Source organism: Myxine glutinosa, chromosome 12 (assembly GCF_964187855.1).
Source record: "Myxine glutinosa chromosome 12, kmMyxGlut1.1, whole genome shotgun sequence".
NCBI lineage: Eukaryota > Metazoa > Chordata > Myxini > Myxiniformes > Myxinidae > Myxine > Myxine glutinosa.
Genome location: NC_136272.1, coordinates 57,857,489 through 57,873,721, shown reverse-complemented (window position 1 = coordinate 57,873,721; position 16,233 = coordinate 57,857,489). Strand labels below are relative to the sequence as shown.

The 16,233-nt window shown below is 45.4% G+C and overlaps 1 protein-coding gene across 1 annotated transcript in view; it reads left to right on the top strand.

Annotated features, from left to right (window-relative positions):
- The window catches only part of FBXL5 (F-box and leucine rich repeat protein 5), a 70,140-nt gene extending 54,816 nt beyond the window's left edge, over nucleotides 1-15,324 (top strand). The window contains exons 10-11 of the mRNA XM_068131730.2: nucleotides 5,300-5,448; nucleotides 14,442-15,324. Of these exons, the coding sequence (XP_067987831.2) occupies nucleotides 5,300-5,448; nucleotides 14,442-14,518 (226 nt within the window). The 3' untranslated portion in view covers nucleotides 14,519-15,324. The remainder of the gene's footprint in view (nucleotides 1-5,299; nucleotides 5,449-14,441) is intronic.
- The last annotated feature ends 909 nt before the right edge of the window (nucleotides 15,325-16,233 follow it).

Here is a 16,233-nt window from a genome sequence, read left to right as displayed (position 1 = left end):
GCCTTCCGTACAGTTCCTTAGTCTCCTTCAGATCCACAGTCCTGTCTCTGAGTTTCACTGTGGTTCTCTTGTTCCCAGATGTGAACATCTTGTTGTTCTCCTTCTTGACTGGTGCCCAGAGGCTAACATCTCCATTGATACGCTCCGACACATAGTCTTCATACAACTTCTGACCAGTGACATCAATGTTCAACATCTGTGGTACATACTCGTCTGGGATGTAAGCATTCGTTATCACATTGTGCAGCTTGTCACCTTCAGTGTCAAATGGATTCCCGTGACTCAGTATCGCAGCCTTGATCTTGTTGATTGCTTCATGCTCCCTCTTGACTGCACTTGGACCAAGGTCATGATGTTCTGTGATCTTGTCACCTTCCAGGCCAAACTGACTCTTGAAGTCTTTTGACAGGCGTGATAATTCTGGTGTAACCATGAAGAATCTCTGTCTAGCATTGGCATTGTTAGAGATGCCAATCAGTCCAGAGTGAATCTTCATCAGCTTGTTCAGATGTTCACATGCATGATCTGGTCCAATGGATACAAACGGGATGTCATTCTTGGTTACTGATAGATTGCCAGCTCCTAGTTCTTCCCAGGTCATAGGGTGATTGGTTCTTAGGTCATACATGTCTGCGATGTATCGGGGCCAGAGCCACTTGTATTTGATCCGGTCCATAGCAAAGAATAACTTGCTCAGTTCTTCTCCAGCTTGGAGGTGAAGCACCAGGTCAGCACTCCGTGATGCTGCCACGAATAACAGGATTGTCTCCACCCGATGTAGATAGTTCATCATTGACTTGAACATTGCATTCTTGGATCTCCATGCTTCCCACTCCTCGAGTGCCGTCACCACCCCATCAGATGTCAAGACTTGAAGGAGTTTGGTGTTTGCTTGTTTTACAGATTCAGCTTTCGTGCACTTGTTCGTCTCAGCACAGGCAGCTTCTACTCCCTCTGTTGCCTCGAAACACACATCCTTTACTTGTGGGTTGTCCTTCAAGAACTCCTCCAGAACCATTTCATAAAGTGCTACATATGAATATATATGGGCACGGAGAGACCGCTTGTAGTGTGTACATTTCAGGATTTGCCGCGTCGTGGCTGGACCATAGACATCAGCTTCTACCCAAGCATCATCAATGCCTGAGTTCTCCATGGAGGCTCCGAGGGCTCAGAGAGCCGCCATGACAACATGCAGCTCACCCAGTCTGGGGACGACTGTGCGTTTCAAGTCAGGTCTTGCATCCAGCAGTTGCACCACCTTCTCGTAGAGGGCCATGTCAAATGAAATTACAGTGGGATGATCTTCACCAACTGCCAACATCCTTAGCTGACTGGCTTGCATGATCACGGTCAGTAGGGTTGGCCACTCATGCGCCACCTCTGGAAGTAGTGGCAAGGCACCAACCCGAGTCATGGACTGGCGTTCAGACAAGAGCGAGTTGTATCCTGCCCAACCTGGAATCTTGCTGGAGTGTTCCCTCGCTTTCATCCTGGATAGAGCAGAAGCAACAACCCATCCCAGTTGTGTCAGTTGATAGGATCTGGAGACCCCCTTGTTGATGACAAACTCCTCTGTTCTCTTCGTAAGCTGTGGTTTCAGCTTGTCACAGTGCAGCACATCTACATGGTATGGAGTGATCGATAGACTCTGTGCATCACCGATGATCAGAGGTTGCGCAACTGGTTCTCCAGGGACATCTGACTTCTGGTACACTGCAGTAATCGTTGCGTGAGTGGTTCCTTTCCCGTCAGGAATATCCTCGGCAAAGTCCGTGTTGTCTGCAGCAAAGAACACAAAGGCTCCCCTTTTCAGGAATGGTGGCACGTACAGACCTTCAAACTGCCTGGTGTTTTCTACGACAGCATTGGCAAGAGCAGTTTCCATGAGGAGGGCGCGGACAATCGAAACACAGTAGCCATGTGCATTGACAAGTCCCATCAGCTTTTTGTTGCGTGTGTCATGACTCATGATGGACAGTCAGAGCCAATCCCAGGACTTGGGGGTTTTCTCTTGAATGGGGTGGCCTGAATGTTGCGGATTCGCTGCTTGGTTTGTACTTCACCTGTCTGTTGGATTTGAATCCATACATGATGTTCTGACTCACAGTGAGTGTTGATCTGTCAACAACACTGGTCCTCTTCTCAGTTTCCAGCTTGTCGACAGGCCCTACCATTACCCAGCGGATCATGGTGTATAGTTCAGCCGGAACATCGTTGATATCGCTGGACACCTGTATGGTATTTGCTTCCTGGTCCTTGTTAATGAATTCTGCGATGCTCTTCCGTATCACTTGTGCTGCTTTGTAGATTGTCTTCATGTTGTTCTCGTCATCGCCATCACTTGTGATTGCAGAATGAACCATGCTTTCCTCACATGCATCTGGACAGTAGAGGATGGCCGAATTTCTTCGGTCTTTTTGGAGAACAGATGTCACGCTTGGCAACTCAGTGACGATTCTTTTTCAGCCACTTTCTATTGAATGTAGGTACATGCTTTTCCAAGTGTTCTGCGCCAATCATATTGACATAAGTGGTTTCAATGTCATCCATGGAGAGATAAGCTTGGTTTTGTGTTTTGACATCTATCAGGTTGATCATCTCAATCAGACTTGCCCGTTGCAGCAATAGTACTTTGTCTGCGCTGCTTCTGTTTGCGCTAGGTCTGTCTCGTACTACATGGAACACATGTCTTCTCCAACAAGATTTGTGGTACCGAAGGTCAATTGCGTGTGCATCACCTGGTGAGATACATGTGTTGAATCGTGTTTTCAATAATGCATCTTGGGACTTCTCTACAGCCTCTCTAAGCTCTTGACCAGCATTTTCAGTCCTAACCTGGTAGAGTAGTTGGCCATCATCTTTTTGGCAGAAGAAACACTGCTCTTTATCCAGTGGCACTGTACACGAGCGTGTGAACGGGGATGTTGCATCAGATGTTGATGACCCTGGCTCATCCATTTCTGTGCTTCCTCTCTCCTGTCCGCGTTTTTTTGCAGTATAGTGTCCAGTTGTTACTGCATGCGCATGGCGGTCTCTGGCACGTTGTATCTCGCTCTTGTTAGTTGCACTGGAGTAACAAGTGCGATGCCAAACTGCCTTCTCTGTAGAGAGTGTTTCTTTTGTGCTGTTTTGGAGTCGTTTATGGACTTGAACGTAGATGCCATCATGCAAACTGGCCCTTTCTTCTATTGTCTTCAATAAATGAATTCAGATCACATTCAGAACTCCGCTGCCCGTCTACTCACCCATTCCCGGACCCGTGACCACATCACCCCCGTCCTTTACAAGCTTCACTGGCTCCCCATCTCCCAGAGAATCCAGTACAAAATCCTCCTCTTGACCTACAAAGCCCTCCATAACCTGGCCCCATCCTACCTGGCTGACCTCCTCTCCAGACACACTCCCACCCGCAACCTCCGCTCTGCTGGTACCAACCTCCTGACCCCCCCCCCATCCGGACCAAATTCAGATCCTGGGGGGACAGGGCCTTCTCCATCGCTGCTCCCACCCTCTGGAACTCACTACCTCACACCATCAGAGACTCCTCCTCACTCACCACATTCAAAACATCACTAAAGACCCACCTGTTCAACACTGCATTCAACATTCAACCCACAGCATTTAACCCCTGACTATCACTTCTCCTTCTCCCTCCTTTTGCTTTAAATATTTCCCGATTGATTCTTGTCTTTTTGCAATTGTTGTTTTCATGTTTTGTTATGCATTATGTTTTGCACTCTGTCAAAGCGCCTTTGGGCTTCATGAAAAGCGCTATACAAAATAAATGAATTATTATTATTATTATTAAATGTTGGTAGGAATCTATTCTGGGGTTTAACACCAAGGATCCTTTCTTGACATCATCAGCCTTGCATAAAATGCACTGCTTACAGTTCGTGGACTCCTGGGCTTGCCCCGCCCCTTCACCATCTTGTTGCATCTCTCATAATGTGACATGTAGAACCTGCAAAGACAGCAAAGCAAAGGGAACCGTCACCGATATATACAACCACCACCACAGACATATTGATGTATAATAGGCTTCAAATACACTACCACCATCACCACAATATCAGGTATATTGCTCAGTATATAAATAATACAAAAACACACGCTGTAAACTAATTATTTTCCTCAGCTGTACCCTGGGGATCAAACTTATTACTTTAGTAGCTTGTCCACCCGTAAACAGATTTTAAGTTCTCATGAACATTAGGAGTATCTGTGTGTTATTTGGCAGTATGCCACAAAGGCCCACAAAGGGCAAAACACTCACAGTAGAATAGTATTTCTCATTACAGTCAACACAGTCAGGTTCAGCATGTCCAGATTTTAGATTTCGTTGGATTGTTTTTGGGATTTAGAAAAATCAAAGCTCCGTCTTATTTAGAAGATGAGATCCTGAGAAACATCAATTTTATGGCGGCCAGATTGAAAAATCCAAGATGGCCGCCACATAGGAGCTCTATGGTCATGTCTAGCTTATCGAACTTGTTACCATTGGATTCGGGGCCCTTGAAAATGTATGTTTAGCCGTTAGAATCAAAGCTTTATGTTGTTTAGAAGCTGAGATATTGAGAAAAATTAGTTCTACGGCGGCAATTTTGAAAATCCAAGATGGCCGCCATACAGGAGTCTGTGCAAATAGCAACATTGGTTTTCTGACTGACTATACAATATAGTTTCCAAAAATATATAGTTTTCCAAATCCCCCAAAAAATCCAACGAAACTTTAAATCTGGACATACTGAACCTGATTAATATGTGTATTTGCTAGAAATGCAAGATCTAGGCTCATGGAAGAGCGAGGTGACAGAGTAAAACGTTAATTTGTTCAGTGTGGCCACCGTTGGACAAAAAGCAACAACCTCCATAGACCTGATAGCCTTATATCTGCATAATCTTTCACACCTGTCCATTGTAACTGACATCCGTTATGAATGGTCATCTGGACAAAACAAATTATGTTTGCTGTAAACCCAACCAAGCTCTTGTCATCATAACGTAAATCTTACACTGAACAAAACGGAAAGCTTGCAGTGTGCCCTTTCTTTTGTTTTTACAAAGGTTTAAATTGAGTCGCCAAGAACAGGTGCTTTTTGTACTCGTATAATAAATCATTTGTGATATTTAGTTATTTGGTTTCCCTCCCATGATCACATTATTCGTGAAAGCTGTAACAGGCCTGCTAATTTAAGCAGCATGTTGTCATACACATTTGATTCAAATAGTGTCATGTTTAAGCTTTTACACTGATGGTGTTGTTGATGTGACTTTGTGACCTGTTCCTCGTCAGGTGCTTGGTGCTGCGGGGAGGGCTGCCCAACATCCATCACTTAGACCTGTCAGGTTGTCGCTTTGTAACTGGTGATGGGCTACAAGACCTTGTGGCGGTTTGTCCATCACTTAATCCCGATCACTTCTACTATTGCGACTACATCTCGGGCAAGTACCCAGTCTTGGTGGAGGACTGAACGCTGCCATCATGTCTGTGTTGTGCATTCTTATTATCGCAGCATTTTGTAATTGGGACATTATTGTTTGTCATTTAAGGTTAGATTCTCCATATATTCTTAAATTTAGGAGATGGGGAGCTAACACTCAAGTGGTTCCTTCTTGTATGTGATGTTGGAGTTTTATTTATTTATTTTTCACTTCTTGAAGAAGGGTCACCATGCACATTTGGTATCTCTTTCCTTCAATGTTAGGGGCTCATGAATCAGAGTGCTGATTTGTGAGTCTCTCAAATTGACTCGTGCGTGGATGTCCACAAGATGTTTTTTTATTTTTTTTTGTACACAGAATCGAGGCTCATGTAAGAGCTAACACATTGAACATGAAAACAAGCACAGCCACATATAACATACAACGAAGGGAATGGGAGACGAGGAGGAGAGAGGGAAGCACATGAGCACAACAACAGAAGAGAACAAGGACATCGGTCGATCTGTACAAGAGAGAGGGCTGGGGTGGGGTGTACGGAATAAAGATGGACACTACTGGGACTTTCGGGAAAGAAAACGGAATTTCAAAAAGGTGGATTTGGGGTGCATTAATGGGGGTAGAAAATATCGATAAATTGATCGTCTGTTTGCCGTGTCACGAGCAAGGCCTTTGCCGCGTCGCGAACGATTTGAAATCGAAGTTAAGTGATTGCTCCCATTTGTATTTTCGTTAAAACTGTATTTATTTATGGTGTTGTACGTATATTGTGTCCCGACGAAGATTTTTCGGTGCAAATCTTTCATACCTGTATTGAAAATCGTGTTAATTCGTGTCGTGTCTTGAGGCCTTGTACAGTGTGCACTGTACAACCTTGAGGCTTTGTTTTTCTCTCAGCGGTCCGTCGTTTGTGATCCAATAACTTTCGTTGTCTGTATTCCCAGACTTTTCACCCATAGCCTACTTCCTTGTGTAAATCTCAACTCAAAAAAAAAAACAAAAAAAAAAACAAACATTTCCTTCTCTGTTCTCATTCGTTTATTCATTCTTATTCGTTCGTTCGTTCTTCGACCACATGTTTCTCCCCCATTTCCCCAGATAGTTTTCACTCATTAACCTTCAATGTTTACACTTTCCCCTCAAGTTATGTATTCCGTCATATTTTATAACACCTTTTTCTTCTTCTTCTTTAAAAGGCTGCTTTCGACTTGCTCACCAAATCGATTCATCCCAAAAAAAATATCCATCTCCTATAGTGCCTTTTTTCTACATTCCCTAAACTCTCCTGCACTCCATCCTCCATCCAGCGTCCTTAAACGTATTTTTAACTCGAAGGTCACAAGAAACTCATTTTGCAATAAATGTTCGTTTCCCATAAATCGTACACTTTCAAAAATCCAATCTCACCCCTCCCCTCCAAATCTTCCCCATAACCCCTCCCCTCCAAATCTTCCCCATCACCCCTCCCCTCCAAATCTTCCCCATCACCCCTCCCCTCCAAATCTTCCCCATCACCCATCCCTTTCAAATCTCCCCCCTTGCCCCCTCCCTCCTAAACTACCCCCTCACCCCTCCCCGCCAAGACGCCCCCTCGCCCCTCCCCTCCTAGACTCCTGCCTCACCCCTCCCATCCAAATCTCCCCCATATCCCATCCCTTTCAAATCCCTCCCCTTGTCCCTTCCCTCCCAAACTCCCCCCTCACCCCTCCCCTTCAAATCTCCCCACCCTCATTGCTTCTCAATTTCCCCCCTCTCACTCCCCCTCCTCAAAGCGTCCTTCCCGCTTCTTCCCCCTTCAAACTCTCACCTCCATCTCCCCCAACCTTCTGCCTCGCTCTTCCCCCTCCTCAAATAACACCTCATTGTGGCTCACCCAATCACCATCAAACCTTTTGTCCGCCCCATCCTTCCCTTTCTCCGAGCTATTCTGAAATCTCTGACACACCTTCAACAGCTCTCCCGACCTCTTCCACCTCTTGCACATCTTACCCTACCCCTCCTCCCCCCTGTTCTGTATCTGATGCTCCCCCTTCCTCTTCATTAACGGTATGGACCTCAAACATCCGGGGCCTTCGTTCAAACTTAACTGATCTCTCCATACAGGTTGCTTCTGTCAAACCAGACGTGATCTGCTTAACAGAAACTTTCCTCCTTTATGATGTCTCTGATTCCATAGTATCTCTCCCGGGCTACTCCCTCCTCCGGTATGATAGACCTGAGCCTCGTCCTGGAGGCGGGGTTGCTATCTTTATCAAAAACTCTCTTCCTCACTGGCCCTGCACTGCACTCTCTCCACCTCACCCCCAGGAATACCTCTGGCTACGGCTTCCCCTTCGCTCACACCTCTTGTTCATATGTGTGTTGTACCGTCCACCAAACAGTGATGACTCCATCTACATCTCGCTGTCTGATGATATGGACCAACTTCTATCTACTCATCCCAACTCTCTCTTCCTCATATGTGGTGATTTCAACTGTCATCATGCCAGTTGGCTGGGTGTGGGTACCTCTCTCACCAGCCATGGCTCCTCAGCAAAGGACTTCTGCGACTCACTGGGACTGACACAATCTGTCAATTTCCCGACCCGGATCTCAGTCAACGGAACATCTTCTCTTCTGGACTTGGTTATGACTAACTTCCCTGAAAATGTCTGCTGCTCTTCTTCTGCTCCGATCGGATCATCTGATCATGTCCTTGTTAAAGTGGACATCTCTCTGACCATCCTCAGGGAGCCTGCTCAGCGTCGACGAGTCTGGCATTTCACTCAGGCCAACTGGCACGGTCTTCAAGCAGCCATCAATCATCTGGACTGGTCTCCCATCTCTACCACCTCTGACATCAACTCATCCTGGGAATTCTTCCAAAGTAAATTGCTCTCTCTCATGCACAGATTTATCCCATCTCGTCTTCAGTTGTCATACCCTTCCTCCCGTCCATGGTACACGGAATCTTGTGGTGAGGCCGTTGCCCAGAAACAACTTGCCTTCATCTCCTGGAAAGCAAATCCAACGGAAGGAAATCTCATTTCCTTTCACAAAGCCCGAAACAAGTGTGTGTCCACCCTCAGGAGAGCCAGGAAACAATATCTCTCCGTTCTCAAGACCGAACTCTCTTATCTGTCTCCCTCTTCCAAATCCTGGTGGCGTCTGGTCAAATCCGTTTCTGGTGTTTGTTCCCCCTCCATCCCCTCCCTTACCTCAAACGGCTACACAGCTGACTCCGCACGTGAAAAAGCTGAATGCCTCAACTCTGTGTTTGCCTCTAAATCTTGTGTCCCAAACCCATCCCTCTCTGTACCCACCATACCCAGTCGTACCCTGCTGCTCCTGGACTCCGTGTCCTTTCCTCCTGACAAGGTGGAAAAGTTTCTGTCAACCCTCGACTCTGATTCTGCAACTGGACCCGACGGCATCAGCCCACGGGTCCTAAAATCCTGCTCTGCTGCTCTATCTCACCCTCTCTCTGTTCTCTTCACCCTCTCTTTTGCTCAAGGTCAACTGCCATCTGCTTGGAAATCAGCCAACATCACCGCTTTGCACAAAAAAGGTGCAAAAACAGATCCTAGCAACTACAGACCAATCAGCCTTCTCCCAATTATCAGCAAAGTCATGGAATCCATCATTGCTTCGGATATGAAATCTTTCCTCTTCTCCAATGGCTTGATCTCTGATCATCAATTTGGTTTCAGACCAGGTCACTCTACTCTGGACATGCTGCTTCTGCTGTCTCAACAATGGATGGAGGTCCTCAATGCCAAACAGGAAATTAGAGCTGTCTCCCTCGACATATCACGTGCCTTCGACACGGTCTGGCACCCCGCTCTGCTCACCAAACTCTCCTCCTTTGGTATCCATGGAAATCTCCACGCATGGCTGGCGGACTTCCTCTCTAGTCGTCGTCAACGTGTGGCCCTGAATGGGTTTCTCTCATCTCCTCTTCCTGTTCAGGCTGGAGTTCCCCAAGGCAGTGTTCTGGGCCCCGTGCTTTTTCTGGTCTTCATCAATGATCTCTCTGACTCTCTCGAAAATCCTCTCTATCTCTTTGCTGATGACTCCACTCTCTGCCGCTCCATTCCTCTTCCCTCAGATCGGCAGTCTGCTGCCTCCTCACTCTCTGAAGACCTGGACAAAATCACAGACTGGTCAAACAAGTGGAACATGTCTTTCAATCCTGACAAATCTCACACTCTTACTATGTCTCTCCGAAAAGATCGACTGGACAACCCTCCCATCTACTTTCTCAACAATCCTCTCCAAGAAGTTCTGTCGCGCAAGATTTTGGGTCTCACTATCTGCCATGATCTTTCTTGGGAAAACCACATTTCCAAGCTGGCCTCCAAAGCCAGTCGCCGACTGGGCATCCTCCGTCGTGCGAAGTCCTTCCTCGGCACACCTGAGCTCCTCACCACATACAAGGCTTTCATCCGCAGCTCAATGGAATACTGTTCTCCCCTATGGGCCGGTGCTCCTGCCTCACACCTAGCTCGGCTTCACGCTGTTGAAACCAAAGCTTTCAGAATTATTGGAATCTCCCGTGATGAAGCTATTTCTGAGGGCCTTTCACTCACTCACCGCAGGCAGGTAGGTGGTCTTTCTGTCTTCTACCGACTCCTCTCCGGCCTTGCACCCCCAGCTCTCTCTGTGCTCTGTCCCCCAAATATTCCTACAGGTCGCACAAGATCTGCCAGCAACCCTCTGATGGTTAAACTGCCGAAATCTCGGCTCTCTGCTCACCTTCACTCTTTCATTCCTCTTTTCTCCCGCCTCTGGAACAAACTCCCTCACTCCCTTCAATCCCACTCCTCCCTCCAGGTCTTTAAAACAGCTGTTCACCACCATCTCTTATCTTCCCCCATCCAAAACCTTGATCTTTTCTACCCCCGCTAATTCACCCCAGATCCACCTTGTTTGAAATTCCAACTTCTTTCCTGGAAGTCCTGGCAGTGTCCATATGTTTTATACCTCTCCCACCGCCCCCTTCCCATGCCCCCCCCCCCCCCCCCAAAGCCCTCGCCCTCTCTCAGATCTCTCGATGTCTCCATGTCTCTCGGTCCCTGCTCTCAAATGTTGTGTTTGTGTCCTTCCCCCTCTCTCCCCATCTTGTCTACCGCTCCCGATGTTATATGTTTTATGTGTCGGTTTGTCTTTCTGTGTGATTAATGTTCGCTCTTTCACGAGCCTCGATCTTGTATACAAAAAAAAAAAAAAAAATCTAGGTTTAGGATTTTGATGGTATGACTGGGAAAGGTGGGTACAGAGAGCGATGGGTTTGGGACACAAGATTTTGAGGCAAACAGAGTTGAGGCATTTAGCTTTTTCACATGCGGAGTCAGCTGTGAAGCCATTTGAGTAAGGGAGGGGATGGAGGGGGAACAAACACCAGAAACAGATTTGACCAGATGCCACCAAGATTTGGAGGAGGGAGACAGGTTTGAGAGTTCAGTCTTGAGAGTAGAGAGATAGTGCTTCCTGGCTCTCCTGAGGGTAGACACGCACTTGTTCCGGGCTTTGTGAAAGGAAATGAGATTGCCTTCCAGGAGCTGAAGGCAAGTTGTTTCAGGGCAACTGCCTCACCACAAGATTCAGTGTACCATGGACGGGAGGAAGGGTAAGACAACTGAAGACGGGATGGGGATAAATCTGTGCATGAGGGAGAGCAGTTTACTTTGGAAGAATTCCCAGGATTAATTGATGTCAGAGGCAGTGGAGATGGGAGACCAGTCCAGATGATTGATGGCTGCTTGAAGACCGTGCCAGTCAGCCTGAGTGAAATGCCAGATTCGTCGGCACTGAGGAGGCTCTCTGAGAATGGCCAGAGAGATGTCCACTTTAACAAGCACATGATGAGAAGAACCGATTGGAGCAGAAGAAGAGCAGCAGACATTTGCAGGGAAGTTTGTCATACGCAAGTCTAGAAGAGAAGATGCTCCGTTGACTGAGATGCGGGTCGGGAAAGTGACAGATTGTGTCAGTCCCAGTGAGTCACAGAAGTCCTTTGCTGAGGTGCCATGGCTGGTGAGAGAGGTACCCACACCCAGCCAGCTGGCAGGATGACAGTTGAAGTCACCACATATGAGGAAGAGAGAGTTGGGATGAGTAGATAGAAGTTGGTCCATGTTGTCAGACGGGGAGATGTAAATGGAGTCATCACTGTTTGGAGGACCGTACAGAACCCTTTTTTTCTTTTTTTTCCCCCCATTTTTTTTGTGTACAAGATCGAGGCTCGTGTAAGAGCTAACATTAATGACAAAAAAACAAACGGACACATAAGACAAAATAAAGGGAGGGGAGACAAGATGGGGAGAGAGGGGGAAGCACACAAGTACAACATTTGAGAGCAGGGACATCGGGAAATCTGTGGGAGGGAGAGGGCTTGGGGGGAGGAGGCGTGGGAAGGGGGTGGGGGTGGGACAGGTATAAAACACATGGGCACTGCTTGGACTTCCAGGAAAGAAGTCTGTATTTCAGAAAAGTGGATCTGGGGTGAATTAACAGACGTAGAAAAGATCAAGGTTTTGGATGGGGAAGATAAGAGATGGTGGTGAACAGCTGTTTTAATGACCTGGAGGGAGGAGTGGGATTGAAGAGAGTGAGGGAGCTTGTTCCAGAGGCAGGAGAAAAGAGGAATGAAAGAGTGAAGGTGAGCAGAGAGTCTTGATTTTGGCAGTTTCACCAGAAGAGGGTTGCAGGTAGATCTTGTGCGACCTGTAGGAATATTTGGGGGACACGGCACAGATAGAGCAGCGGGAGCAAGGCCGGATAGGAGTTGGTAGAAAGCAGAAAGACCACCAATCTGCCTGCAATGAGTGAGTAAAAGGCCCTCACAATCAGCTTCATCGTGGCAGATTCCAATGATTCTGAAAGCTTTGGTTTCAACAGCGTGAAGCCGAGCTCGGTGTGAGGCAGGAGCACCAGCACAGAGGGGAGCAGCAGCGGGCAGTCGGCGACTGGCTTTGGAGGCCAGCTTGGATATGTGTTTTTTCCAGGAATGATCATGGCAGATTGTGAGACCCAAAAGATTGAGTGACAGAACTTCTTGGAGAGGATTATTCAGAAAGTGGATGGGAGGGTTGTCCAGTCGGTCTTTTCGGAGAGACATCGTAAGAGTGTGAGATTTGTCAGCATTGAAAGACATGTTCCACTTGTTTGACCAGTCTGTGATTTTGTCCAGGTCTGCAGAGAGTGAGGAGGCTGATCTGAGCGATGAGGTATGGAGCAGCAGAGTGTGGAGTCATCAGCAAAGAGATAGAGCAGATTTTCCAGAGAGTTGGAGAGATCATTGATGAAGGCCAGAAAAAGATTTATGCTGGAGCAGGCCTTTCACCCTGTGAGACGGGATTATTTTGGAAGAGAATGCCATCTCATACATTCCTGTCCAAACAGGAAAAATCTGTTCCAGGGTTCAAGGTGGCATGTTTTCAGGGTTTACTGCACAGTGCTTCATGCCTGTAGGTCACTTGTGGAATGTTTTAAAAACTTGCAAGACCAATGTATTCATCGTCAGTCTTCACTGATAAATTCACCCCTTAATACAGGACTTCAAGAAGTGAACAGAAGCTTTTACTTTCAATGTATATATATACATATTTTTTTTGGGGAGGGGAGGGTTGGGAGGGGGGGGGGGGGGTTGGGAGGGGTGGTTGTAATTGTGTAATTGTCATGGTTCTCTTTTTGAGGCAATATTTTTATGGCCGGATGCCCTTCCTGACGCCAACTCTTTTAGTCGCCTCCTACGACACTCAGGGATACGGCGTACCTATTCTAAACTGGTGTACACACCGGATACCGTGGGAGTTGTATGCAGATGATCTGGTGTTGATTGCAGAAAGTATGGATGGACTGAAGGAAAAGATGAACAAGTGGAAGGAATGTATGGAGACAAAAGGTCTGAAGGTGAATATCGGAAAGACGAAGGTGATGGCAAGTGGTAAAGCATGTGGTGAGGTGGAAAGAACTGGGAAGTGGCCGTGTGCTGTGTGTAGGAAGGGTGTCGGAGTGAATTCCATTCAATGTACAATGTGCGCTGAGTGGGTTCATCAAAAATGTAGTGGTCTGAGAGGGTCATTAACCAGTGTGGCAGCTAAATTCAAATGTAAGGTGTGCACAGAGGGAGCTGCAGATGGAGGAAATGTTGAGTTGGATCTTGGAGACGGCGTGAAGCTGGAAGGTGTGAAAACATTTTGCTACCTAGGAGACATGCTGAATGGAGAAGGTGGATCAGACTCGGCAACGGTTGCTGGAGTGAGATGTGCATGGAAGATGTTTTGGGAACTGAGTGGCATGCTGACGAGGAGGGGCGTCGTTGAAGCTGAAGGGAAAGGTGTATGCTGCATGTGTGAGAAGTGTTATGATTTATGGGAGCGAGACATGGGTAATGAACGTAGAGCAGCAACGAAGGTTGGAAAGGGTGGAAATGCGAATGGTTCGGTGGATGTGCGGAGTATCGTTGAGAGAGAGGAAGACAAATGATGAATTGCGAAAGATGATGGGAATAGAGCCTGTGATTGATTTCTGTGAAGAGGAACAGATTGAGATGGTTTGGTCATGTGTTGCGTTAGGATGAAAGTGACTGATTGAGAAGAGTGATGGAAATGAATGTCGAAGGAAGTAGAGGACGGGGAAGACCGAGAAGGACTTGGCTAAAGATGGTGGAAGAAGAAATGCGGGCAAGGGGGTTAACAAGGGGAGATGCAGAACATAGGGCAAAATGGAGAAGATTGTCATGGGGACCACAAGGCTAATCCCCGCTCTTGCAGGGAAAATGGCCTTAAAATGCATGTTGTTGTTTGTTGGTTTGGGAGGGGTAAAGAGGGCTTAATAATGAGACTATGATTTGCAGTTGCCTGGTTTTCAGCCTTGTGGTATGGAGACCATGCTGGGCTATCTTTCTGAGATCCTACTTACTCCGGTCTTCCGTAAATTTGAGAAAGGCATACTTGTACCTGTAATTCTAGTGATTGATGAGGTCACACATCTCATTTTCATTGTCCCCTCAGGTCCACACTCTGCCTTGGCAAGTGGCTGTCAAAACTTGCAGTGTGGCAGCCGGGCCTGTTGTTGCAGTGGCGAGTGAAGCAGCCGGCACGGCAGTACTTTCTCCAGCACTCCTTTTGCATTTGTTTTATTTTTGTGGGCCTGCTCTGTGCACTTTAATGAATATGCTTAATTTTGTCTTTTATTGTTTTGTCATGAATACTGCTGTTTAACAGAATGGTTAAAGGTAGCTTCATTAAATCTGTCGAGTTTTGTAAATGGTTCAGGCTATAAAGGCTGAGGAAATATTGTAAGGATGTTTGAGTCTTCATTATTCAAGATATTTGCTTTATAAAAGTGTAGGATCCAAAAATAATTTGCGTTCAAAATTTGTGGTATGCAGCAGCGCCTGTCCTTGCAGGGTTTATAAAGATTTAAAAAGTTATCTCGATCTCTTGTTTGATTTGTGTTCTTTCTGTTTTCAGTGAGTTTTAAAATGTTGCCCTTTTACATTTACAGTTAAGTATGATCTGTAGATTACCATTTGTTTATATTAGAATAGCTTTGAAATGAAGAAGAAACAGAATTCCAGAAAAGCTTTTTCAAATTTTTCATTGCTTTGATGGTGAAGATGTCATCCGTTTTAATTGCAATGAATCATCAGAATAATCGTTTCAGGAATAGCTTTTGAAGGTGACTTTATCAAGTGTATTGACAAACCTGCCCAATTATTATTATTATTAGAACAAATTGGTTTAGCAAAACAATTGGTATAATCCAAAGCACCACTTCAACTATAATGACTGATCTTAGAAAGCAATTCCTAACTTGCTTGATATCAATGGCTTATTTGGTTTTGCTTTTGCATTTTATTGCTGCCTATGAATAAATACTTGGGGAAAACAATTGTTGGCATGTTGTTGTAATATCAGGTAAGTTGATTTGGAGCCACCTCCCTGCCCGTTTTGACATTCCCGATAAAAGGTTTGTGATAAAACTTTTAAATATCTGATCATTAAAAGTATGTAATGAAACTTTACAATACCTGATCATCAGTAAGTATGTGATAAAACTTTATACCTGATTATTAATAAGTATGTGAAGCCTGGTGTTGGCTTAGCGGTTAGGGTGCTGCCTTGGGACCCTAGGATGCTGGGTTTGAATCCCGGTCGATCGCAGAATTAACGCCAGGGGGGTTGACTCAGCCTGTCATCCTTCCGCGGTGGGCAAATTGAGTAAAACTTATACCTGATTATTAATGAGTATGTGATAAAACTTTATCCCTGATTATTAATGAGTATGTGATAAAACTTTATCCCTGATTATTAATGAGTATGTGATAAAACTTTATACCTGATTAATTTATTAATGAGTATGTGATAAAACTTTATACCTGATTATTGAGTATGTGATAAAACTTTATACCTGATTATTGAGTATGTGATAAAACTTTATACCTGATTATTAATGAGTATGTGATAAAACTTTATACCTGATTATTAATGAGTATGTGATAAAACTTTATACCTGATTATTAATGAGTATGTGATAAAACTTTATACCTGATTATTAATGAGTATGTGATAAAACTTTATACCTGATTAATTATTAATGAGTATGTGATAAAACTTTATACCTGATTATTGAGTATGTGATAAAACTTTATACCTGATTATTAATGAGTATGTGATAAAACTTTATACCTGATTAATAATTATTAATGAGTATGTGATAAAACTTTATACCTGATTATTGAGTATGTGATAAAACTTTATACCTGATTATTTATTAATGAGTATGTGATAAAACTTTATA